Here is a 26,539-nt window from a genome sequence, read left to right as displayed (position 1 = left end):
CGCCCAGTACTGGACACAGTACTCCAACTGCGGTCTGACCAAAGTCGCACAGAGGGGGAGTATCACTTCCCTGGACCGGCTTGAGATGCACCTTTGGATGCGCGACAAGGTATGGCTGGCCTTGCTGGCTGCGGTCTGGCATTGGCGGCTCATGTTCATCTTGGAGTCAATAATGATTCCGAGATCCCTTTCTGCCTCTGTGCTTTCAAGAAGGGAACTCCCCAGCCTGTATGTATGCTGTGGATTCCTTCTCCCAAGGTGCAGCACCCTGCATTTGTCTATGTTGAACCCCAACCTATTCTCATCTGCTCACTTTTGTAGTCTGTCTAAATCTAGTTGCAGCCTCTGTCTCCCTTCAAATGTGTCCACCTCGCCCCACATCTTAGTGTCATCAGCAAATTTGGACAGCGTGCTTTCCACCCCCTCATCCAAGTCGCTGATGAAGATGTTAAACAGTGCGGGCCTGAGGACCGAGCCCTGGGGTACCCCACTGCTCACATCTCGCCAGGTTGAGTACAACCCATCCAACACTACTCTGGGTGCGCCCCATCAGCCAATATTTTACCCAACCAACTGTGCAGGCATCTATGCCAGAGTCACTTAATTTATTGATAAGGATGGGGTAAGAGACAGTGTCAAAGGCCTTCTTAAAGTCTAGAAAGACTACATCCACAGCGACACCATCATCTCGAAATGAAACACTGTTCCATTGAAACATCGAAACATAAGTCAAAGTGAAATGGTGCTGTTTCGCACAGCCCTACTACACAGTAGTGTATTAGCATGGTTTTTGCCTGGCACGTTACTGCTCAGTGTTATTAGGCTACTGTTCAGTTAGCACCTCATGTAGATGTGCCCAGTCTCTTCTATCCTGACTAACCCTCTACCTGGCCCAGGGCAGATGTTTCTGAATAGTCTTCAACAGTAACACGCTCTCTACTGACTGAGAAAGCTTGTACCAGCTTTTCCTTTCAAACTTTTATGTGGGTCACCTTGGCCCTACAAAGCCTCAACGGTGTTTTGCTGTACATTGGTACTGTTGAGACCTGAGCCCTGCTGTACTATTCTTACACAGAGCACTTTACCTGCAAAACAGTGATTGAACACTTTTTTGTCTTTTTCCAGCTTCAATTCTTTTACTCCTTTTTCTGGATCCTTCATTGAAAGATACAGAGCACTGTGCACAAAAAGAGGCATAAGACTTGTTAGGAGATGGACAGCTCTACCCATCTGGCACAATAATACAATCATAGAATCATAAAAAACGAGGGACCTAAGGAAGTCATCTAGTCTAACACCCTGCTCAAAGCAGGACCATCTCCAACTAGATCATCCCAGCCAAGGCTTGTCTAGCTGGGTCTTAAAAACCCCAAAAACTTTGTTCTACAGTTCCCCATACTTTTGTTTTAGCCATCTTAAGAGAATGTCATCACCAGCGTGAAGAACCTGAAGGCCACCAAGTAACACTTTAAATGGTCCTCTCAATGCAACTGCAGGACTTAGTTGAAAAGCAAATAAGTCATGTGACTACATGGAGCTAGATACATTAGGAGGTCTCACCAGGTCCTAGTCTGATTCTTTTACTACCTCTAGACACTGGACCATGGGGAAAGTACATGAGGCCCACTGGTTCTGCTTTGGCAAGGGAACAAGAAGGAGCATCTGTAGCATGAAGGGAGAGATGCCATATTACAAGAACTTCAGCAAAACTCCTACCTGCCAGTTCCTAACTCAATTAAGTTCCTCTTACAACTTCTCCCTGTGCTATTTGAGAACTGGTAGACCAAGACCTTTATGCTCACTCCTCTTCAACATGATCATGCTTTAGGAAGTGCCACAGTAGTCTCAGCATTTCATGCCCTGAATTTCCTTCCTCTACAGTGACTTATTGCTTAATTGTTACAGTTCCACTTCCACTGTTTGAAGACCCAGTACAACTGGCAAACAAAACTGAATCCTCTGGACCAAGTCCTGAGTCATTGATCGATCCTTTGTCAGGTAGACCTCATTAATTATTCTATGTGTACTTTTCCCAGCCCACTGCCAATTTGTTGGCAATACCTACCTATCAACTCCCATTTTTTTAGATAAAAACTTGAGCTCCTTTAATATCAAGAAGAGTTTACCACTGACTTAGAGGCCAGGATTTCACTCTTAAATTGGAATCTGTTTGGGTTAGGAATTCTCATTCATTGTGTCTGGTACAATGGGTCTCTGGCCTTGTTCAGGCTGCTAGGTGTTATATGATGTCAGTGATAGTAATAAAGCTGTTTACAAAATTACTGTTTTAATAGGTGTGGGGGGGAACTTATGCCTATAAAGGACACCGGCATTTGACCATGTTAAATACTTAGGCTTTGCTAAACTGATACTTACAGCAGCATGGCAGACATGTCTGCATTCCCCTTCTAGTCTGAATAGTGACTTGAATGTTTATGAAATTCAATTTTACTTTATTTGAAGCATCCAAACTAGAACTGCTTGCAAGACATACAGTTGCTTGGAAATGCATTAGCAGTGCTTTATATGTCCAATTTATTTATATTTCAGTGGCTGCAGTACTGATGTTTATTTGCTATTATTATAAAGAAATTCCCAATTCATATTTAAGTCATGTTATAGATTTAAAAAAAAAATAAAAACCAATTTTGAAAGGATATACAATCACTGTTACTGATGCATTTTGCTGCACAAATTAAATGTAGTCATCAGAGTTGCAGAAGGGGAACACCGACCTGCCAGCAAGAGAATGAATCCCTTCTACAAGCTGGAGAATTCAGTCTGGTGTTACATGATATGGTACAACTCTCTATTTCCTATAGGTGAAAAGACACTGTGAAAGAGAGACATTAACACAAACCTCAGATTGATGGTTTCAGGCAGTTTTATGGACCTTCTGGTGGACTTTCTGGCAAACTTTTGGCCTCCCTCAATGCACTGAATAGCCTTCTTTATGTCACGTACCCAGGCATCTCTCTCCTCAAGGTAGGCAGCTTGGAAAAAATGTTCTTGTTTGGCTGTGGCGAGCTTGAAGACAAACTATAAAAACAACAATGACTTGTAAAGGTGGCATTGCTAAGTGACATAAAGAGGAAAGCCTTGGCAGTGCAATTAAAGCATCTTACTCAGGTTCTGAAAGTGTGAGTTAGCCATGCTCTGGACTCATGCCAAAGGCTGGCCCAGCTGTAAATGGATACATACTCCTTCAGGCTAGGGAGTCAAAGGCTGGTTGTGATGATAGCTACATCACCCCTTTCTGTGCTATTACATACAGAATCTGGATGTCTTAACTGTACTAGCCCTCTGGGAGGGACTAAATATAGCATCCCACAACCCCCCCTTAAACCAATGGAACACTTCTTGAAATTTGTGTGATCAGAACAAACACACTTTCTTGCAGCACTTTTCTGTGTCTCTTAATTCCCACCATACTTTTATAAACACCCACAGAATTATCTGTAGCATCAAGTGAGTGGGATAGGCGAGTATTTCTTATCTGTGCAAGTGAGTGCAGTCCAGCAAAGTTATCAGCTGCTACACATTAAGCTGATTCAATCAGAAAACAGAAGTGTGGTTGTGTTAGCACCGAGCCAGTTGGAATTAGGCAAAGAATGAAACCATGTAAAGTAAACTCAGAGCTGTCCCAAAGTTTGGAATACAGGTGCAAAGATTTTGCATTTTGAGAGATAAATGTATTTCGGTCCAGATAACGAACGCTTTATTGGTTCGTATTGGTAAGCAGCTACTTAGACAATTTCAGTGGGCCTTTTCTTAAGAGTAAGGAATTTACAGTATGGCCATTTCTTATTTATTGAGCATTTTAATAGGTCAGATCTTAAGACAGAATTCCCTTCAAGAACTTGTCTACAAGGCTGCAGCAGAATCATGCTGGCTTAGATGTCAAGACCTGGTGCAAAGCCTGCTATACTCAGTGGCATTCCTTCCATCTACTTCAATGGGCTTTAGATTTGTCTTTACATATCACATGACACTTAGTATGTGATGCCCCAAATCCTGAAGCCCTTTTTCCCCTCTTGTCCCTAAGGAAAGGCCTCAGTGACTGGGATGGAACTGTGCCTGAGAAAGAACTGGGACAAAAACTGAAGTAAAAAACCTCAGGAGATGGACCAACAAAATGTTAGTATGTGCGATTCTTGAGCTATTCATGCAGTCAGAAATCACATTTTCCCAATGTAGTAAGCACATCACATGGATTTGATCTGCTATATGAATTTCATTTGCCTTCACCAAGAGCCTAATCTAAAGCTTACTGTAGGCAGTGGAAAGTTTCCCATTGACTACTGTAGCCTTTGACCAGGTCCTGAATGAACCCCTCCTTCTTCAAGCTGGCATGTCCCTGCACACTTTGAAACCAGATGAGAACCCTCACTCGTTCTGAGCTGCCTAATTCATTAGCTCCTCCTTCATGTTTGGTAAAGCAGAGGGACACTGAAATTTGTTATGTGTTGTCACACGGTTGATTAACTGCTAACTATAGACCCTTCTCGGTTCCAAAGAAAATGCCTGTAACACTCTTGCAGTTCTGTTTGAGTGACAGCCGTAGCCTGAACTTGATTCGATCCGAGTTTCAAGTTGCATCATGGGATTTTTTTATCGTCTGCCTGAGTTTCAGCTCAATGCCTCATAAGGAAAATGTTTCTAGGACTGCACTGCAGCATCTGCACAAGCTACCCTTGTGAGTCATAACTCACTCCTGCAATTCTTCCTGGTAGAGAAAGGGGAGCCAAGCCAATAGAGACTTGTTAGTGGCTAATGCAAGAACACAGATTCCAAACAGCAGAACTAAATATTAAAATGCCAACTATGTGATGATCCATTATTCTCTCCCCTGTCTGATATTTATTAATTTATTTAGATTTTTTACATTTCTCCCATCCTGCAACCTAGTCATTAACTAATTCATTTTCAGGCTTTACTCTCTCTAATGTTTGAAAAACCAGTGGTCCAACTATGACTAATAACAAATTCTACCTGTCACTCATCCATAATACATGAATGTGAAGCAAATAAATGCAGGATATACAGAAAGGTGAAAAATTATGACAAGGCTTCTCATGGATAGTCGAATGAGACTTTGGTCTCCTTTCTACTTAAGGCAGCTGATGAGGCATCTATTTCCCTTTAGCAATGATAAATTTATCATACCCCTGCTTTTGAAAAAAGCACCACTGAATATTTTGTGACCACATTTATTAAAAGAGATGACATCTCCAGCAGCAAAGTGGTCCTAACAAATTATGGCTTAACACAACCTCAGTAGAGATTCAGATGCATGAAAACCACAAAGGTAAAAATACCAGCATCACATCTTGAAACATTCTGTGTTTTCCTTGAAAGTCTGCCATCCAAATACTGAGCAGGCTCAATTCTGTTTACCTATTATGTGGCATCATCGTCATCAGCATCAGCAACAAAAATCACAGCTAAATACTACATGACCAATGGCCTTTTAACATTGTTATGCCCAAAAGCATATTATTAAGTACTTTGTCAGCCATCTCTTGGCATTCAACAGCTGTAAAAAATACTTACCATCCTTTTACCAAAATCCTGACATGGGCAAGTAAGAGAACTTCCTTTTAGAGGGATCATTCCTTTGGGACTGTTGTCAATCTTCTTCTTATAAAATTCAATTCCATCTTCTAGTAGTACTACCCACATTGGCTTCCAGGTATTAAACATGCTACCCTGCATGAGATCAAATAAATCAATGATGCATTTCATTCATTAAAGATTTGACCTTCCAGAAGTAGGCACTTATATAAGACTGTAAAAACATTTATTTTTTTATCTTTCTACAGCCATTTCCATCTACTTGTTATCCCACTAATTTGTTTCTTCAGAATTACATCATATATATTTCTCTGTCAATTAGTCTTTCTTAAGATGCTGTATGTGGAAATACTTAGACATTTTGAATATTATTTGAAATTGAGCATCTAAATTGAACATCTACCACCATGTTTAGGTGGCAGATCCAAACAATAGAGATACTGAAGTCAGTGACAGTTAAGAGTGTTCAGCACGTCACAAACCCTATAGAGATAGACTTTCAGGGATTCTGTAAATCCACAATTCCCAATACTGCTGATGGGAGGCACAGCCATTCAACATCTCTGAAAGATCCAGTTCCTGTATATTGATTTAGGTGCTAGCATTAAGTCATCCAAGGTTGAAAATGTAGGCACTATCATTTTCATTGAAACAGATATAAAATATTCATATTCATATTGCTTAATTTTTGCATAATGTTGCCATTTTGTTTTACCTAAAAGACCATGAAAAAGACATTACCATCCAAACACATTAAGAATGATAGAGGGCTAGAAGGGTCAAGTATTTGCCCAGCCTGAAAAGGTATATTTGCCTTTTAAATTTAGCTTACAAAGCTCTTCTTCCAATTACTAAGGTACAAGCACTAGATGTGGTTTGATAATTGACATTTGGGAATACATCCTGTACACACTGAAATCCATGGCACACCTGTCATTGACTTCAGAGGTGCAAGATCAGGTGATATCTAGCAATTATAGTAGACCCTAAAATTTCTCAGGCACCTATCACCATCACATTGGCAGGATGGGTTGTGTAGCATAATCTACTTGCCAAATTTTCAAAATTGGCTACTAAGTGCAGATGCCTGAGTCTCTGTGAAGCATAAAAGGATGATTTTCTGGAGGGCTGTGGATTCTTTTGAAAAGCCAAAGACAAACACCCAGCAACTAAGTGCTCTAAATCAGAGGCCACTCTGGAAAATGTTAGCTTTAGTCTCCTTGATGATGAGAGTGTAACTTGCTGCATGTAGTACGGCCATGGAGGCACTGACGGAAGTGGCATTTGTCATGCAATTGGCCCCCTGAAAAGACTCTACAGCTGTGCCCTGATAGAAGTACATGGCTGCAGAACACTTTAAAAGTACCTGATCACGTGACAAATTAACCCTTATCTTATGAGGGTTCAGATGAAAGTGCTCCAAAGCAGCATGCCCTGCTGCTGTCAGTCCCTGTACGTGATCAGAGCTGGGCTAATGCAGCCCAGCCCCACCCCTGGTGCTATCTGCGGAATGTGGGAGAGGAGGAAGGGGAGTGAGCTACAGGCTGGTGTTTTCCCAATTTGAGGGTGGGGGTGGATTGAAGCACCCCCACCTTGTAACCACCACCCCCTCCAGCCCACTTCTCCTCCAGCTCAAGCTGGGCAAACCCCAGCCCTGAGCTCATTCCCTTTCCTTCTCCCCCCTCCCATCCTGCAGATGCATAGGAGGTGGGGGCGGCAGGGGGGGACAGCTAGGGGAGAGAGACTACAGGCAAGCAACCTCTTTCTGCTCAATCAGTTCCTAAGTGGAGCTTGATCCTACCCTCCCCTCCTCAACCAAACATCAAATGTCTGTTGGGTTGAGGGGGCTGCTCTAACTCATGTCACTTTCTGTAAAGTGCCAGGAGTGAGAGCGCTCAATTCACTACCACAGACAGACGCCAGTACAGAGATCTCACCTGTATCAGGCAGTCCCTCAGTGCACACTCTTACCTTCTTTGTGCTGCCAAATGAGCAGACTGAGGCAAGGAGTCCCAGCTGCTCTCACAAAGTGGTTTGTTTCACTTCATTATGCCTGACAGCTGCATGCTGTGCTGCCACATTTAAATGCCGTGTGTCAGTGACAGCTGATTGGGCAGGAAATTCTTTAGGATTCTTTTTTAAACAAGGCATTCAGAGGATATCTTCTCCATCCCATTTTGCTCTTCCCCTTAAAAAAGCTTTTTTTCTGAATCAAACCTGAAGTTCTAGAGTGGAGGAAGAACTAATTATGGAACTTCCTGTACCTACTGACAACAGGGATTGCTTTCTCATGTGGTCATTTGAAGTAGTATGTTCCTGGAACTGGAAACCATTATTCAAAAATGTAAATTCCCATGTAAATGGCTAGCTATAATACAGGATATAAAGCATTCATAAAAATTGAAAAGAGCTACTCCAAAAATAAGCAAAACACATACCACATCCTGGCTTGACTTAGAAATAATGAAGAATAGTTTACAAGCTTATCTGCTGACTGAAATTTAAGGGGAGGGAGGGGAGTCAAATTAGGGTACAGAGCCAAGATCACTGACTTTTTGTGGCCTATGTTCACTCTTATATCTTGGATCAATACAGCACCATTTCCTGCTCTTTTGCATATACCTAAAGAGCCATAACACTCCTGAGGGCCACATATGGCTATGCTTTACCCACATAAAACATTTGCAAAACAAGCCGTTTAGCATGAAGAAGAATGACAGGCTCTACTCCATCATCAGGAAACCCAGAGGAATCCAAAAACTCCATGCCTAGGACTACCTAGCTAAAAAAAGCAGGCAAGATTTGGCTCAACATCTCTTGATATCTGAAGGAGATTCTTTCAGTTAGCCCAAGAGCATAGCTAAGATGGATGTTCCCCAAATATCTTTGTAGGACAGCTAACAGCATAGGCAGAGGGAGAAAAATTATTTTTGGGGGGTATTGAGTGCACGCATGTATGTGTGCACACACTATCCACCCCTGCACAGCAGGGGAAGGGCCATGGCAGATCAAGGACCCTGCAGTGAGGGAGGGAGTGGGGCAGAGACAGGGACAGGGGCTGGAGTGAATAGGGCCCTGGGGCTAGGGTGGGTAGTGAGAGGGTTGGAGTCTGGGCAGCTCATCCAGGAGCTCAGTGGAGCTTCCACCACTGCGCGCACCTCTGGGGAGGCCCAGGGGGCATGTGCCCCCCCTCCCTCCAACCTGTGCATGGGGCAGAGGTGGGCTGCTGGTATGTGCTGAGCTCTGGGCTCCACTGCTGCTGCCTCTGGAGCTCTGCGATGCCATGTGCATCCCACAGGTGGGTGGGCAGGGGACATGGCACAGCCCAGCAGTGGCAGGCACATGGTGTTGCACAGCTCTGGAGGCTGCAGCACCAGGGCACAGAGCCCAGTGCACAAAAGCACCTTACCTCTGTCCCGTGCATAGATCAGGGGGCACATGCCCCCTGGGCCTCCCCCAAGGTGTGCACAGTGGCAAGAGCCCTGCCGCATGCTCAGACAAGCCTCCCAGGCTCCAAGAATCCCATGACCCAGCCCAGCTTGGGACCCATTCACCCCAACCCCTGTCCCTGCCTTTGCCCCACTCCCTCCCTCACTGCAGGGGCCTCAATCTGCCCCGCCCCCCCACAAACCCCTTTCACTTCACAGAGTAGACTGATACTTGCCTGCCAGTGCTGGGCAGTGATTCACATGTGGGGCTGTGATCCTGGCTGCATGCATGCCCCTCCCCACTTCTGCTGCAGCTGCCCAAAGCCTGCAGCCAAGCTGCCCTGAAGTCCTACCTGCTGCTCTACATTTGTGGGGGGCTAAGCCCTGTTAACCCTGGCCTTCTGCCACCTGTGGCTAACAGCTTTAAGAACACTTCACTTAGCAGCTGCCTATAACTTCCCTACAATTGAACTTCTCCTTTCTTTTACATTGATACTACTGCATGACTAGAAAATGAAGAATTCCCCTGTGCTTACATGGCCGAGTGTACAGAACTTTACAATATAAGTCCTATCAAACAAAGACATCAGACCAGACCTTCAGTGGGCATTAATAATCATCAAAGTCAACCAAACCAGCCTGAGATAACAAACGTGTTCATAGCCTCTAAAAAGCAGAGCGGAGAAGGGTAGTAGAGAATGGTCTGCATGCTTTGTATTCAGTTTTGGCTATGAAACCTGCTCGTTTTCCTTTGAAGAGGCAGATGTTTATATTCATTCTGTATTGAAAAGCCTCAAACTAAAAAAATCTTGGGTGGGTGTCAGAGTTTAGATAGCTAATTTGTGCTTCTTGCCTCAAAGTTTTATGAGGACTAAGCTTAAGACTCCATCAACTTAAGATCTTCAGTTGTGGACTTTTGGTAGTCCCTTTGTCATGTCATTGATACCTAAATAGGACACAGGTAAGTCCTATTTATTTACTTCAGGAGCTGTCTCTGGCTGCAGTCTCTGTCTCTCTGAAACAACACTGTCACCCAGTACCATAGTAAGGGTCATTTATTAAGAAAATGGAGCATTCTCAGGGGCTGCTCTAGCATGCAACCCATTTCCCAGCATCTCAAACTTCCATACATGTCTGCAGAAGATGTAAGGGTTACAAAGCAACAATGTGCCAAGGAATGCCATCAGAAGTTACATTTTTCATGTGATGAGGTCCCCCAAAAGCACTCTACAGCTGTAACATAAAAAATATACACAGCTGGAGAGTGCTTTAAAAATAACTAATTGTGTGAAAATGTAACCCTCATCTGATGTAGTATCAGATGGGCACTCTAAGGCAGAGCACCATAGGGAAGATGTGTATAGATTCCCTGCAAGGGTTATTTTTGGCCGATTCCAGCCACATTCCATGTAGTTTTGCAGGCTGGGCTGGTGCTTGCACAGGTAAGCACCAGCACCGCCCAGCTCCTGGGGCTGTCACAGGGAGAAGACAAAAAACCTCCATCTCCTCCCTTTGCAATGGTGGAGAGAGTGGGGTGAGGGGGAAGGGAGCTCCCCTACCATGCATGCCCCGCCAGCTACCCCTGCTGGGGTCTTGGGTAGAGCTGAGCCAAGTGGCAGAGGCTGCTCCAACTGGAGCTAGGGCAGGGGGGGAGGGAAATGGAGACCCCCTGCCCCACAGGCCCAGCCTACCTATCCCTGCTGAGGTCTTGGGGGGAGCTGGGCTGGGCCCGCAAAGCAGGGTGGACCTGCCCCCTCCCCTCCATCCCAGATCCAGGCATGGAAGCCTCTGCCACTGTCAAGATACACATGGGGGGTGGGAACAAAGCCCTCCCTCACCATGCAGGCACAGCCAGCTCCCCCAAGACCCCAGCAAGGGTAGTTGAGGGGGCCTATGCAGCGGAGGAGCTCTATCCATCCCCCGCCACCCCCCAGCTGCAGCTGATGGTTGTCACTTGGTGGCGGTGGCAGGGTTGGGGAGAGGGGTGGTCTGGCAGCCTCCTGGGCTGGGCTCTGAGCTCCCCCCAACCCAACAGGCAAACACCTGGTGGGTTCAATGGTGTTCTAACTCATGGCGCTTTGTGTTAAGCACCATGGAGTGCCTCCTTGACAGTCTGCCTTTACCTGTGTACATGCCCACAGTGGCTGCCCAGCTAGAAATATCTAAACAGAGAAAGTATCCAAAGTGATATAAGGGAATACACACAGGCAGTGATGCAACCCTGTTGACTTGGCATTCAGAAATACCACAGCTCTCTTTCACTAACTTTTAAGAGAAACTATATTCCCTTGCACACTTATATGGGTCCTATAGCCAAAAGCTCCTGCTTAAACTACAGGAAACCAACAGCTATTATTTCCACTCAAGAGCTGTGGAAAGGCTGCACCTCACACCCCATACATTGAGATAGGATCAAATTCACACTCTATCTAATCCTCAAAAAGCTTCGCAAATAAACCTTTTATTCAGGTTCAATAGGATACTCTGTGCCAATTTCAGCAAATTTTCTTTGATCTTCCTCCCTTTCTCTTCCCTTCTGCCCTCTCCCTCCCACCCACCCCCCCGCAAAAAAAGAGGGAAAAAGCCTTTTTACTGTAGAGTGCTCTGGAATAAATAGAAAATATGTTTGCATTTTTTTACAGTGGTCCAAGAAGCTATCATTGCTACCAAGTGTATATACATTTTAAAAATAAACAGAACTAAATTAACCTTAATGCTTTGCTCAGGGAATTGTTTTTTCTTTCTAGTTTTCTTACAAAAAATGCAGAAAATCTTTTTACAAAAGATGTTAAATTCCCAGCTGGTCCAGCTCATGTCAGCTCTAATCCAGTTTGCTCGCTTACCTTCTTAACCAAGTATCCTTCCCTTATTCGCCTTGGTTCTCGCTCCATATCCAGGGTAAAACTTCTCTGGGTCCTGATCACACTGGTAGCTACAACCAGTCTGAGAGAAAAGGCTCTGTGGGTTGCCGTTTCTACACCCGTGTCACTTTCACAAGTTCCGCTGCTTGTCAATCACATGAAAACAAGCCTATTTCCTCTTCTGGGGCAAGAGATAGGGAAATTCAGAACCAGGCATGCAGCTGTAAGTGTTCCTTGCAAGAGTATAGACACCAGGTCTCTGAAATGCCCAACTGCAGTAAAATGATACCAGTAGTGAGATGGGAAGAAAATTCCTATAAAATAAATGCAGCATTCAAACTCCACAGATCTGGAGAAATAAGTAACCATTTCCATTTCCACACTTGCTAAGGTGTGATCTCTGAGCCTTGTTTGTTGTTTTAGTAACATGTCATACCCCATCTTAGAGTAAGGCAAAAGCATCAGAAGATGAATGATACTCCATTTTTATCTCTGCTAGTGAACATTTTGCTGCTGGGTTTTATGAAGACTAGCTTGCAGTAAGCTTGTGTCTGGATGTTTGTGTCTGGATACTTGGCAGTACAGATGACCTCATTTGGTTTAATGATAAAGCGCCCCCTGCTGATTTCAAAAGCAACCTGATTCTTAAAAGGAGAGCTTTTGTTGTTGGAGGGAAGTTGATTATCTGGGCAACACAATAAGAAAAGAGCACATTTCCTGAAGATTTCTGAGTAGCTTTTACAAGTGACATAGCTCAGATGACTACACTTGAAATAGTTTAGAAGAAAATAATTTTCCTTTGCTACAACACTTTACATACAGTCACTCCTGCTATTTCTCAAAGTCAGTCAGTCCCCTGTTTTCTTCTGATGTTTGCATGGGTCTTTCATGCAGCAACTCTAGAAAAGTATCACACTTGGAAACAGACGTGTGAGCAAAACCCAGGAGGTGATAATATTTGAACCTTAGGTGGTTTGCTTTTGGGGTTTTGTTTCCTTTAATCTGACTAAATGTCAAATTTACAACAATGAGTGTACAATTAAATGGCTACATAGCCCTCACAAAACAGCAACTACTGCTGAAGTCAGCGGCTGCCACTCTTCTAACACAATATATTGTAACCACTGAATTGGCATAAATGTAGCTCTTGATGCCAGCTCAGCAATGCTGCTTTTTGTGTGGACCTGAATGGGGATCTACCTTGAAGATTCTTTGCATGGAGAGGAAATGTAATTTAATCATTTCCCATCCCAGCATTGCCCATTTACAACGAAAACTCTAAGTATCAGGGCTATTCAATAATAAGTTAATAATGATGCATCAGTGATGGTCAAGGAGCATATATGTTATCTGCTGCCCTCTCCTGCATTAAGCAATACAGGCCTTACAGTTGCACAAGTCCTTTCTCACAAAGCTGATTTTCAGGCACTCAGTTTGCATCTGGGTTTCCTGAACACATCACAAAAATCTGATTATATTTGTAACATGAGACTGTTGTTCCAAAGTTAGGCCCCATCCCCCAAATTGTTTCCGTTTTACAAAAATCTATATAACAATTTGTGAGTGGCCAAGCTTTGTTAAAGTGCAGCAAACACTTCCTAATTGTCCTACTGCACTAACTTAACAATAGCATAGTATCTTTTAAATATGCACCTATATTGATAATAAGAAGCCACCCAAGTAGTTTTGGTCAGGTGCAGACAAGTATTTTCCTCTTTGAATAGACTCATGCCAAACCAAACTAATTTCAAGTGATGTGGTAATTAATCTAAAATCACCTCTTGGCTCTTTCTCCTACCATTTTCAGATATGGCTCCCCTCTAGAAAATCACCTTGAGATATGACCTAGAATGCTGCTTCAGGATAATGGAAGAGGAGCACATGATACAGTCCTAGCTGTCTGTTCTCACTAAATGAAAGGCCAGTCATCCTTGTCCTGCCAGCCTGAAAGACGATATTGAGACGAAAGATGGTTCAAGTGTTTTTGTCCTTGGAAGGTCCTGACACCAGTAGCAGAGACAAAGAAACTTTACTGCTGAAGGTCATCTTGGTATCTAAATAGAAAAGTAAAACATTATTATAACAACTTCCTTCCCAGGGTCTCAAAATACTTAAAATATAAATTAATGAAGGTGTTTATAAGCAATTAACAATGTATTAGTGCAAAGGAAAACTTTGTTTTTCCTAGTGTTTTAACACAAATGCAAACACTAAGTTTTGGCAAGGTACAGTATATATTGATCTGACTGTATTAAAATTCAGGATTCTCATACACATAGTAATTAATCTGACCAACAGTCCAATATCTGACATGCATTTAAGATGAACTCTATGGTTTTTCCATTGGTGTTGCTTGGGATTTTTTGCAGGGTTAAATTTTTGGGAAGGTCTTGAACCTTTAATTTATCTGAGTCTATCTGAGAGATTCAGACACACATTCAAAAGTATGTAGGCTTCCTTATTTCTTCATAGCTCTTTTTTCACCAAGGCATTCCCTTCCTACTTCAGAAAGGTAAGTCATTTTTCTCTTTTTTCCTTTTATTCTCACTCTTCCTTTTGAGAAGCTGGTGGGGGGTTTCTGTCACCATATGGGTCATGAAAAAAACCCAGCCAAAGTAACTCCTAGTCTTTCCCCCTTGCTTTATTTTTGGAAAGCCAAACAAATTACCAAACAAAGCCTTCCCTCTGCAAAGGATGTTGAATCATGTGTCTAATCAATCTCCATCCTGGATCAACAATTATGAGACCTAGAAGATTGATGTGGAGAAGTTGGGCATTGGACCCAATTGGGGACCAAAGTTTTATTAGGGTGCACTGATGCTCCTACCTGTACTTTGAAATACCTTAAGTACTCTTAAGTACCTGGCTGGAATGCCTTGCCCTTCCTCATGGGATCAAGCCAAGCAACAGATGTGGGGTCAGGAAGGATTTCTTTCTCCCCCAGTTCAAATTAGTAAGGACTTGAGGGAGGAAGGGAGGGAAGGAAGGAGGAAGGAAGCATGCCTTCCTCTTGACTGGGGGACCTGGTCTTCTTCCTACTATCATCTGAGCGTATATTAATCTAATACTTTTTCTGCCATTACTGTGTCTAGACACTGGCAATGCCTTTGACTCCTCTGATTGTCTCCCATGGAGTGCTTTGTACTTTTTTGGTATGTGGGGGGCAGGTTTGCTTTTCATAAGATGCTCTGTCACTGTCTAATATTTGAGATGTAGGCCATTAGGCAGTCCACCTGGTGGTTTGCACAAGCCATTAGCAGATGTCCAGGAAGTAGCCAAGGTCAAAGCCAGAGGTCAGAGTCTAAGCCAAGGCTATACAGACCAAGACACAAGACTTAGGCTGAGGCCAAAGTCCAAGCAGGGTCAGCAGCAGATGGTCAGATCTAGAGGCAGGGCACAGAGGCATCATGTTTTTTACTGCCCTTCAGGTTAGTTGAAGGCTGCTATTAAATCCCCTCTCAGTTTTCTCTTCTCCAGACTAAATAAGCCCAGGTCCCTCTGCCTCTTCTCAGAAGTCACGTGCCCCAACTCCCTAACTATTTTATTTGCCCTCTGCTGGACTCTCTCCAGTTTGTCCACATCCTTTTTGTAGTGGAGGGGGCCCAAAACTGGACGCAATACTCCAGATGTGACCTCACCAGTACTGAATAATCACTTCCCTGGATCTGCTGGCAACACTCCTACTATTGCAGCCCAGTATGCTGTTAGCTGCCATTACGACAATAGCACACGGTTGGCTCCTATTCAGCTTATTGTCCACTGTAAGCCCCAGGTCCTTTTCTGCACAGCTGCTGCTTAGCCAGCCAGTCCCCAACCTTTACTGCTGAATGGGATGGTTCTGTCCTAAATGCAGGACTTTGCACTTGTCCTTGTTGAACTACATGAGATTTCTTTTGGTCCAATTCTCCAATTTGTTGACGTCTCTCTGAATCCTCGTCCCACCCTGCAGCATATCTATTACTCCCACCAGCTTGGTGTTATCCGCAAACTTGCTGAGGGTGCACTCCATCACATCTTCCAGATTGTTGATGAAGAAACTGAACAAAACCAGCCCCAGGACTGACCCCTGCAGTACTCCACTTGATACTGGCTGCTAACTAGACATCAAGCCAATGATTACTACCCTTTGAACCCAACAATCTAGCCAGTTTTTTATCTACATTACAGTCCATTGACCTAACCTGTGCATCCTTACATTGCTGGTGAAAATGTTGTGGGAGACTGCATCAAGAGCCTTACTAAAGTCTTTGACATTCTGCCTTCTGTCATGAACTATGGCATGGTGGAGGACTGACTTGGTGCTTGTTCTCTGGTCAGAAGTGTGGGATTGGTTTCTGACAGTACCTGTGGTGAATCTGAAGAGCTTGAATAGACAATTTTTACAACTTTTACAGTAAATGGTTTCCTACAATGCAGGAGGTTGGGCTCAGTGGCCTAGGAGGTCCCTTCTAATCCTATATCCTTGTGCTCTGGGTACATAAGTAGGATCACATCCTAAAACAAAAAAACTAGGGCATGCCTTCTGTGCTTGGATATCACCTCTCTGCAGAGGTATATCTAGGAATTTCAGTGCCCTGGGCAGAGATTCTGTTGAAAACCAGAGAGTGGAAGTGAGGAGTGCTGTAGGATGCTTCTGGTGCCCCTCTCTATATCAGGACTGGTGCCCCACTTGCCCTGCCATAATTGCACTAGTGGCCCTCACAAAGGGAAGCACGAGTTGGCTATCCTGCTGGTGCCGTCTCCCATTTCCACAGACCCCTCCCTGGGCAGTGTGTGTGTCATGGACCAGGTCTTGGATCAGGAACCTGTGTGAGAGAACAACATACTACGACTTTTCTCAAGCTGTCATTCTCCACTACAAAAACCACAGCTCTTATCAAAAAGCCAAAATAAGTCTCTAGCTATTACAGTTGCAAAGAACAGCTCAAATATGTGTCACCAATGAAGCAGCATCTGCCTGAGTTCAAAATTGGTTTTGAGAGGTGTGAATTGTCTCATTTGCAGGAATACAATATTAATGAAGAAGCCCAGGGATGATCACATAAATGATCATCACAGCATCTGATGAAGTAACCTTATACTCAAGAAAACTCATGCTATCGAACTTTGATTTAGTTAGTCTATAAGGTGCAAAACTGCCCTACTTTGTGTAAATAAAAGCCTTGCTATCTACCATATTTTCTCACATAGTGCACACCCATGAATATGACGTGCACTGGTTTTGAAAGGCACCATGATGAAAAATGTTCATCTTTTGGTGAGGGACCAATGCAGGGGCCTGAGAGGCAATGTCATCCAGTTGGGAAGCTCGCTACAGATTCAGAGATTTGGGAAGGAAGCAGTTGCACTCAACTGACATGGCTCACAGACCCGCTCTGGGAGCCATGGCAAGTTAAGGCTGCCACTGCTTCCCTGCCACCAAATTTCCAGGCCCGTGGCGATCTTGCATATAATGAACACCCCAATTTTTCCCAATTGGTTTGAGTAAAAATGTGTGTGTTCTATGTGAAAAAATATGGTATTCCATGAAAGCAGATAAGAGGAGAGCCCTTCTGCCAGGGCCAATGTGAGGAATGCCTGTGTCTGATAACACATGTGAGTGAAAGGTACTTTTTGCCCAGACCATGAAGGTTGAAAGGATTGAACAGAAAGGTGCCTCCTGAGTAGAAGCAAGCCATGAGCTTGGAGCATTAATGCAAAAAGAACCTTTTGGAAGGAATTATAGTATCAGTGCCTGACAATTTAGCTGCCTTGAAGCCACACTGCTAAAGAGAGCAAGGAACAGTGTTAGGGATTATGAGCTGACACTGAGTCAGAGGGCTTCCTTCCTCCCATGGGTCTGTGTCTCTAGCTGGATCTGCTTTGGGGACTGGACTCACAGCCCATTAAAATGGCAGCTGAAGGATCAAATCACTTCTCCCCTCATAGAACAACTTAAATGGAGTTTGATGACAGAAACCTACCAATATTCCCCCCCTCTCCCAACCTTCAAGTACCCTGTATCCACAGGTTTTTATTCAGGAAAAGCAGCTCATGCCTCAATGGCTATATCCACTGACTCAGAGTCAACAGGCTGAGTCAAACGTAAAGGCCCAGAATGATTAACAGGCAGTGCTGTATTTATGGAAACAATTCCTCTTCTACAACAGACTGCATGTGAGCCTGGTATTTATAAACGGTTTAATAGGAACTACAAAAAAATGTCTACCGTGCATTATTCCATTTATCTGCTATAACAACTAAACAAATGAAAATCAGTCCCTTATTAACTGCTTGAAGAGCCACTGGGTGTGCACACGCATGTACACACACACATACACACCAGGGAGAAGATCATCTTCACAGTTATCAACGCTGTGAAACTAATATAGTAAATCTAGCATCTGTTAAGGATTACTTAAAACCTAGGATATTTAACTGGTAAAGCATGAACTGACATTCATCCAGTATTAGAAGGAATGACCTAATTGTTTTCAGTTTCCTTTCACTGTTTATAACCCAGCTTCAAAGTTCATATTTCTTTTTTTTCCCTCCTTCAGGTCTCTTCCCTAGGAGATCTGCCTCCCTGAATAGCAGCTTTATTTTATCACCCATTACCAAACAGGAAACAGTGCTTCGAATTCTAATTTTATCTACAATAGAAATGTGCTGACCAATTAAACTGCAGGGACTGTCAGTCTTTTTTCACCCCTGCAAGCAAATGAGCAGCGAGAGGATGGAGCTGTGTCTCCATTAGCCTTCACACCAGTCAGCAAAGCTATCCTGCCACCAGGTGAGGGTACTCTGCACCATGAAAGTTTGCGTTACATTTGTCCTCTTCAGTAAAAGGGAAGTTTGAGTTCTACCTCAGATGGCACAGCTGGATCGTGCCTAGACAGGAGTAAACATGGTCAGTCTGACCCATAATGAAATCTCTTTCACTTGCCAGAGGAAGTGATGTACATTGATATATGAAGAAGGGTACTGTGATACCCAAAAGCTTACCTGTGTCTGTCCCAACCATGCAAGTGGTCCAATAAAAGATATCACCCACAAAAATTCTTGCTTTCAGAAAATTAGTCATTAGGGTTTCTCTTTTTCTTTTTTGGGGGGATTGGGCCTGTATTTTAAACTGTGCAGCATGCTAAACTGAGGCATGCAACGCTCTTCATTAGTACACCACCATACCTAAGCAAAATGCATGTCAGCTCGGTGCTTTTGTACCAACGGTGCTGCCAGCATTAACCCTTTTACTGCTGCTTCTCCAGTGCACCTATTGTGCCACTGACATTAACACAGGCCTTATATGGTTCAGCAAAACAGCTAGTGTGTTCTATGAGATGTCTTCAGATCAAGCTATACTTCAAAGGAGTTAAAAAATCCAAAAGCTGCTTATTTAAGCTACACATCTGCAGAACAAAAATTGGGTGAGTTGTATGCAGAGGTGTTAATGAAAGAAATAGTTACTATTACAATGAAGGGGTAAACTTTCACTTCTGCTTTGAGGCAGAAGTCTCATCAGAATGTATTAACCAGAATGATGGCAGGTGCTATTCTCAGCATTATTTGCAGCTTGCTGCCTAGCACATAGAGCTATTTTTAGAGAATGTGAGACTATGGCCTTGCTCTCACAGATCAAAAAAAAAAGTAAAGCCTCAAAAACTATTTCTTTAAAAATATTGAGAGAAGTGTCTATTATTGGTATTGGTTTTACATCTCGCAGATCTATGCAGCAGGGTTGGTGTACTGACTGAAAAAGATATTGAGCCCTCCAGAAATACATGACTACGTGTGATAATTTAGTTTATTTATCCTATGCAGTTGAGAGGGTGTTGAAGGCAAAACTCCCAAGAAGCAATGTGGTTTGGAGATTACTGGAGCTCTTGGTCCATTGTTTAGCCACAGGGGCCAGGGCTGTACTGTAGGTTGGATCATGACCCTCTAATCCAGAGACTTTGAAGTAGCCACTTAAGCACAGATGTTATGGCCTTCCCACCTGTACTTAGAGCACATTCACCACTCCAGTGGACCACATTTGCCTGTCAGTGTATATTTCTCTGCAAGTTTGCCCTAAGATGATGCTGCCTAGAATGTATCTCTTTAGTCTTCCCCAGCCAGGCTGCTCCCATAAGGGTATTCACAAGTGGAGGGGGGTTGTAGCTAAAAATGACGTACCATGTAAGCTTCTGTTCCCTCTTCCATATTCCCCAGGCACTTTTGCCAGTGATTTTATGCGTATTAGCCCTGTCATGGGGTGACTGTCCCTTTAGGAATGGGTCCAGCCCTCCTTGTGGCTTGCTTGCCTCTCACCTATATTCTGCTCAGGTAGGAGAAATCATCAGTCATGTGATGGGGAAGTGATGTTGCTAAATCAGACCAGGAGACAAGAAGGAACTCAAGATAAGTATGAGAAGACTGAGGCTGTGGTCATTAGCTCAGCCTAAGGGAAGTAGGACAATGATGAGAAAAGCTGTCTGGAAGAGGCAGATTAACCCTGGAAGGAGGGATGAATTAAGGAGAGCCCAGCAGTCTGAAGAACACAACACAGACTATAGCTGGGTGTTGGAGGTGGGCTGTGAAACTACTTGCACAAAGAGGAGAACCAACCCCCGCCCCAAGTATTGTACCAGCCCTAGATGATGGGCTGTGGGACAGCAGAATCCAAGAGATAAGGGACTTCAAGAGCCCAAGAATAGTTCTTCAACTTGTAAATGACTCAATAAACAAACAACACACCAAGCACAAGGATCTGATTTCAAATATCAGCATTATAGCAAAAACAGAGGGCATTATGCCTGTAAGGCCATGCTGGACTGCTGGGGGATACTTGAAGATGGGATCCTACTACACACCTTTTCTGCCTTAAAAAGGCCCAGTGGGGTTATGCAAGGCACGCAAATGGAGCCACACACCTTTGAATTGTCAGATGGTTTGAAGCTTCTATGTTCTTGGCAAGAACCATGGAATGTCTGTTTCTGCAGAAACGTTGCTTCATTCAGGAGATACAGAGCAGTAAAGGGAAGAAGGCCAAACTGTTGTCATGGATCCCATGATTTTCATATACATACCAAAAGGCAGCATAATGTTGGCCCCTTAGGTATTTCTTCTTGTGAGTGGGTGGCTTGGATGAAACAGCAAAACTATCTTGAGAGGGAGCCTTACAAATGCAAAATAAAACTTTGACCTACAAACCAACTAGGACCAGGTATACGGACTTCATAAAGCACAGTGAAGCTACCAAGGTAAGAGACTCTTCAATTGATCCATGAGGCTACCAAGACAAAACAGAGACTAGGGCAACTTCTAAATTCAAAATTGTTCTAATCTCACAAGCATTTCTCATTTTGTTTTTAATATAGTAAAACTGTTATTTTAGCTGGTTAAATATAAGCTGAATATAATGTTACTTTATGCATTCCTATGATATTGTCTGAAAACAGGCAGGGGAAAAAATCACCACCTTAACTGTGCCTAGATAGGATATTCATTTAGACACTAGCAATATAAAGGCAGTCTCCAGAGTTAACTCATTATAGATCTGATCTATCCCTTAATAGGGAAACACATACTGATCAATGTTTTCAGCTTCACACAATTTACCATAACATGATATGGCTGGTTCTAGAGAGATTTATAATTGATTCCTGATAGCAGACATTGTTATACATGCCAGTCTGAGGTAATGCTCTTTCTGGCTCTCAAATATATTGCAACTTTGCTTTTCCCCTCCCCACCCCCTCCCACTATTCTCCACAGCAAAACTTTCTGCAAACCTCAGAAGGCATGAAATCTAATCAGACAACTCTGAAAAGAGAAATGTATCACAGGGGAAAAATGTGAGAGGTAAGAATACAGCTACAAAATAACAAGAGGTAGGCATGAGTGTGTGTGTGCGCATGTACACAAGTGTCCCTAGGTATATTGGCTGCTTGACTTTAATAACTTACTGTTTCCTGCCTTCATTTTATAATAGATAGAAGAGCAGTTCCAGAAGTATTCAGTAACTGCTAACAATGACTTCAGGGGTTGCATCCCCACAAACAGGGAACGCCTGTGCCACACACACTCTGGTGTGCGGCACAATGCCCTGGGCTAGGGCAGGCTGGGGCCAGCAGCTATGCTGACTCCAGTAGCCCTGCCTAGGGTCCTGGGGGCCTCCAGGAGCTGCAGATGTGGCAATCCTGAAGCAAGGAGACAGGCCAGCAGCCAAAGTATGGCTCTCGCCAGCCAGACTCTGGTTTTGGGTGGTGCACGCTGCCGCCACCCCACTTTTTTTAGGCATGGGATCTTTTGACCCCTGGATCTCCTGGGGTCAAACCCCTCCCCTCCCCACCCCCACCCCCCATGCTGCAAAATAGCAGTGTGGGGAATGTCTGCATGTACGGTGTGTGCGGTGCTGCAGACAGGTCTACGGCGGTGCATATCACATGTCTGCACTCATCTGGATGTGCCCAGGGAAATCAGGACTAGATCAGTGCTAAGTATTTTTGTAAAATCCTTAAAAGTGTTCTAATCCTTAAAAGTGTTCTTCCCCTAGCAGCTTCCTTAATATTCACATAGCTATCTGTGTCTAGGTACTATATCGTACCTACAATAAACAATTCCCTTTTCTATGAAGTTTGTTCCATGGCCTTCTGTCTGACCACTGCAATTGTGTAACTATTCCCGCATGCTGGTGTGTCCTCACTGCTTATGACTGTGATTTAGGAACATATTGAATGTGTCAAGAGCTCTGAAAGGAACTTCTCCATTCTTGTAATCTTTGTAGAAGCCTTACTTCATGCCCACCTACGACGATGCAAAAGCAAGCTTTGTTGGTGTCATATATGATCACAAGTTCTGTGTCATATCCATTCAAGAGTTTAGCAGGGTCCTTTCTTACCCTCCACAACAGCAATTAAAACAACTTGCTAAACAAACTACACATGCACAGGGACACAGCTGGTCACTCTTGACTTTCTGTTTGACTTACTGATGCTACATTCCACTGATACACAAGCAGACTGCCTCACTTTAAACATACAAAGAAAGGGTACACTTCAGCACAGAAAGCCTGTGACCTTGCTGCAAAATTTGCATTGCTAACTCATGAGTTGTGCTATAAATATTGCAGCCTTCAAACAGAGGTACATTTGTGGTACTACTTCGGAGTTAGTGATCAGAACAGTAAATGCTAACAAAACAACTGGACGGGCTATAAGATTTCCTGCAATTGACTAGAGGATGGCACCTGCATGGTGATAATTTATAGCAGGTCTGCCAACTCTAGGGTTTTTTTAATCTTCCTCTTCAGCCCTGATGCTAGCTGTTCATGGGTATCCTGATACTGGACATAGATCTGCTCTGGGAGGGCAATACTTATATATTTTTTTGGAATTAAAAAAAATTCCAACTGAAGGTCAGATTGATGTTGATGAAGTCCATGGGAATTCTTGTAGCACTAACTTCCCCAGGGTGAGAATTTGCCCCCTTTATCCAGAAGTGAAGGTTTTGGATTAGAAAATTATTTCCCATATTTCTGCACATTAGGAAACATGCAAGTCTGCACCTAGCCCTCAAGCATCTCTCTCTTCATGTGCATGCATTCCACTCGAAGTAAGGGCCACTTCTGCCCACTTCAGCTTAGCATTCTTCCTCAGATGGATTCACATAGCCGGTTTCTGGTGTGAGAGCCAAAGGGACTTGGATTTAGGACACAGTGGACACGTCTATATGAGATGCTTTAGTGAGCATTAGATTAATGCGTAGTAAAGCATCACTCTCTACATATGAGCAGGACTTACTGTGCAGTAAATTAGGCTAATGTGCTGCTAGCTAATAGCAGAAAATACAGGAACTAGATTAACAGTGCATTAGCTACTGCACAGTAGTACATGTGTAGACGATGATCAGGAGCAATATGCTCCCAGTCAGCCCAGACAGCAGGAGGCCTGCTGCTTCTGCCTGGCTAAACCCCGATGTGGGGGGAACTGTGCCGGCTGCAGAGGTAGCTATCTGCCTGCCACATGGGGATTGGGATGGATTTGCTCTTCACATGGCTAGGATGCAGCAGTCCCAACTGCCAGGACAGCTCTCCTGGCCCCATGCACATCAGAACCTGTCCCCATGGGGCTGGGAGACAGCTGCCCCTGCAGCAGGCACAGCTGTCTCAGGCCTGTGCACATTGGATCCAGCCCCCGTGCCCCCTGCCAGTCCCTGGGATGGCACCCAGAGGAGCCTGGAGCTCCTCCTGGCTGGTGTAGGGGGGCAGAGCAGGATAGGAGTAGCTCTGGACCAGGCTGCTCCTGCTGGGTGCAAATCTGCACCCAACACGGCACACATGTAGACACATTCCTGGGTGCAGTTTACTGTGCCTTATTTTACTGTGCAGTAGCTTTACTGTACAAATTAATTGTGCATGTAGACACACCCAGCAGTTTGCATCTTATTGCAGGGTGGGTATAGTTCTTTATTGCCACATAAAATTAATCTACTCAAAGTTCTTTAAATGTGCAATAAGGCAAAGCACAGGCCTCCTGTTACTATGGCTTAGCTACACACAGGTTCTAACAAGCACCAATGCCTTTCTATGATAAAGAAAACCAAGTGGATTCCAACAGGCATGTTCACAGCAAATTCCTTGATGACAAGTGGAAGGAATTTTTTATCACAGAAGAAAGTATTTAGGAAGCCTTCCTCCTTGAGGTGAGTGGGAACAACAGTAGATGCTGGTGCTAGCTTTCTGTGGCTAGATTCCACTTAGCTGAAGGGACCTGGGAGCCATAAGATACTGGGATTCAAATTCCTTATGCATCCACATCTATTAAAGAGGGTCCCCTTAGCAGGGCCTGTCAAGCAACCAGAGTTACCTCTCTGGATCTGAAATCATGCCGTTCACAAATTAATGAGACAATCCCACCATTTTGTTGTTTGTCGTGATGGTCTGTCTGCCAAATACAAAAAAAATGAATGTTCAGTAAGCCCAGCCTTGCCCATCTTTGATCTGTTCTTGCTCAGGAGTTTTCCTGAAGAACAGACCAGGAAATGGCTGGGAAGGGTAATGTCTCAACTGCTGCATCAACCAAATTCACCTAAGCGCCGCTGAGTCCTGCAGACCTGGAGTGGTAACTGTCCACTGCTGTGGTGCTGAAATAGATCCCAGCTCTTCACCTGAAGCCGGGCATCTCTCCTAGACCGGACCATTACACACCCCAGGCATGCTATTTTCCTGGGGGAATTATTAACATTTTGTGAAGACCAATTTGTTGTGCAGGCCCTGCTCCATAGAAGCCATCCCCAGTGCTAAGCACTTTCTCTTTTCCTGCTAGTGCAACACAGGCCCAAGAGGCTTCCCTGCCTGACCTCCAAGCAATATTATGGCTTTTTCTTTGCAAGCGGGAGATGGTAGAAAATGAGCTCTTGACCTAAGCTGACACAGCTGGATCCTTCAACAAGGCAATGAATGAAGCAGCCAACAGTGACCTGCTTTGCTGTGCCAGTGAGCATATCAGCATCTCCCTCCTTTTCTAATCCTTTACCCACATGCAGTACAATGGCTGGAGGAAGTGATGGAGACTGGGAATTCAGTGGCAGCAATCCCTCAATTCAAGGATGATCTCTACCACTGATGGGTCTTAAGGTGACTTAAGTGTCCAATCCTTGAGCCACAGACCCAGCTGCAGAAGCTTGCCACAGCGGAAGGCAAGCTGTAGGCTGAAATTTCTCTCCTTTTCCTTCCTCTGCTTGCTCTCTCCACTGCTCTGAGGGCGAGAGGCTTGACCTAGAAAGGGACAGCAGCTTGGCTGAGCCCCCAGCGCCACTGGGCTGGGAACTGGGAGTTGACCAGGTGGTGACCAGTGGCTAGGGCAGTGTTTCTCCAACTTTTCCTCAGCAAGGCCCCATTTCCTCACCACAGCCCCTCCCTTCCCAACCTACCACTCCCCACACCCCTTCGACCCCATCCACTGATGTTGCAACGCCATTTGGTGGTGGCCACCCACTATTTGGGACCCTCGGTGCCAGGGGAGGCTTAAAAATGTCAGGCACGGATCTGCCTTCCCCTCTCCCCCCCATCCCGTGTCACCGGGGAGGCAGGGGAGTGCAAGCTGTACCTCTGGGGACTGGGAAGGAGCCAGGTGGGAAACTCTTGCAGATGGAAGGAGATGTGGCTACAAGCCCAGGCTGGGCCAGGGTGGGGGTTGGGTTGCCAACTCTGTTTTAATCTATTCTGGGTGGTTTCATCACATGATGTAAGCCAGGGGTGGGCAAAATGCGAGCTGCAGGCCACATGCGGCCCGCCAGGCCATTCTATCCAGCCAGCGGAGCCCCTAAAAAATTAAGAAAATTAATGTTTATCTGCCCCCGGCTGCCTGCCATGTGGCCCTCGACGGCTTGCCAAGACTCAGTAAGCGGCCCTCTGCCTGAAATAATTGCCCACCCCTGAACTATAAGGCCATTATGGACTTGCCATCAGAAAGGCTAATGCACATGACTATAACATTTGAAAAACCCACCGGACAAGTGTGTCAATCTAGATCCAACATTTCACAGGGATGCCAATGGACGCCCTCTTCTCCTCCATCTCCCGGGCAGCGGTCTCCCGGAGACATGCGTCTCACCCCTGGAGGCTGCAGGCCCGCCCCGGAGGGTTGGCAAGTCCTCGCCCCGAGCGCTGCTCCCCGGGAAAGCGGATGACAGCGGCCGCAATCACGGCGGGGG

The 26,539-nt window shown here is 44.6% G+C and overlaps 1 protein-coding gene across 1 annotated transcript in view; it reads right to left on the bottom strand.

Moving 5' to 3' along the window:
• Nucleotides 1-11,970, bottom strand: part of PLEK (pleckstrin) — a 21,864-nt gene extending 9,894 nt beyond the window's left edge. The window contains exons 1-4 of the mRNA XM_006021487.3: nucleotides 11,846-11,970; nucleotides 5,554-5,709; nucleotides 2,861-3,039; nucleotides 1,086-1,177 (exon numbers count right to left, since the gene is read on the bottom strand). Coding sequence (XP_006021549.1) covers nucleotides 1,086-1,177; nucleotides 2,861-3,039; nucleotides 5,554-5,709; nucleotides 11,846-11,893 — 475 coding nt within the window. The 5' untranslated portion in view covers nucleotides 11,894-11,970. The remainder of the gene's footprint in view (nucleotides 1-1,085; nucleotides 1,178-2,860; nucleotides 3,040-5,553; nucleotides 5,710-11,845) is intronic.
• Between the last annotated feature and the right edge of the window lie 14,569 nt (nucleotides 11,971-26,539).

This window comes from Alligator sinensis, unplaced genomic scaffold (assembly GCF_000455745.1).
Source record: "Alligator sinensis unplaced genomic scaffold, ASM45574v1 scaffold939_1, whole genome shotgun sequence".
NCBI classification, from domain to species: Eukaryota; Metazoa; Chordata; order Crocodylia; family Alligatoridae; genus Alligator; species Alligator sinensis.
The sequence above is the reverse complement of the archived record's forward strand: the minus strand, read 5'-3'. Positions and strand labels throughout refer to the sequence as shown.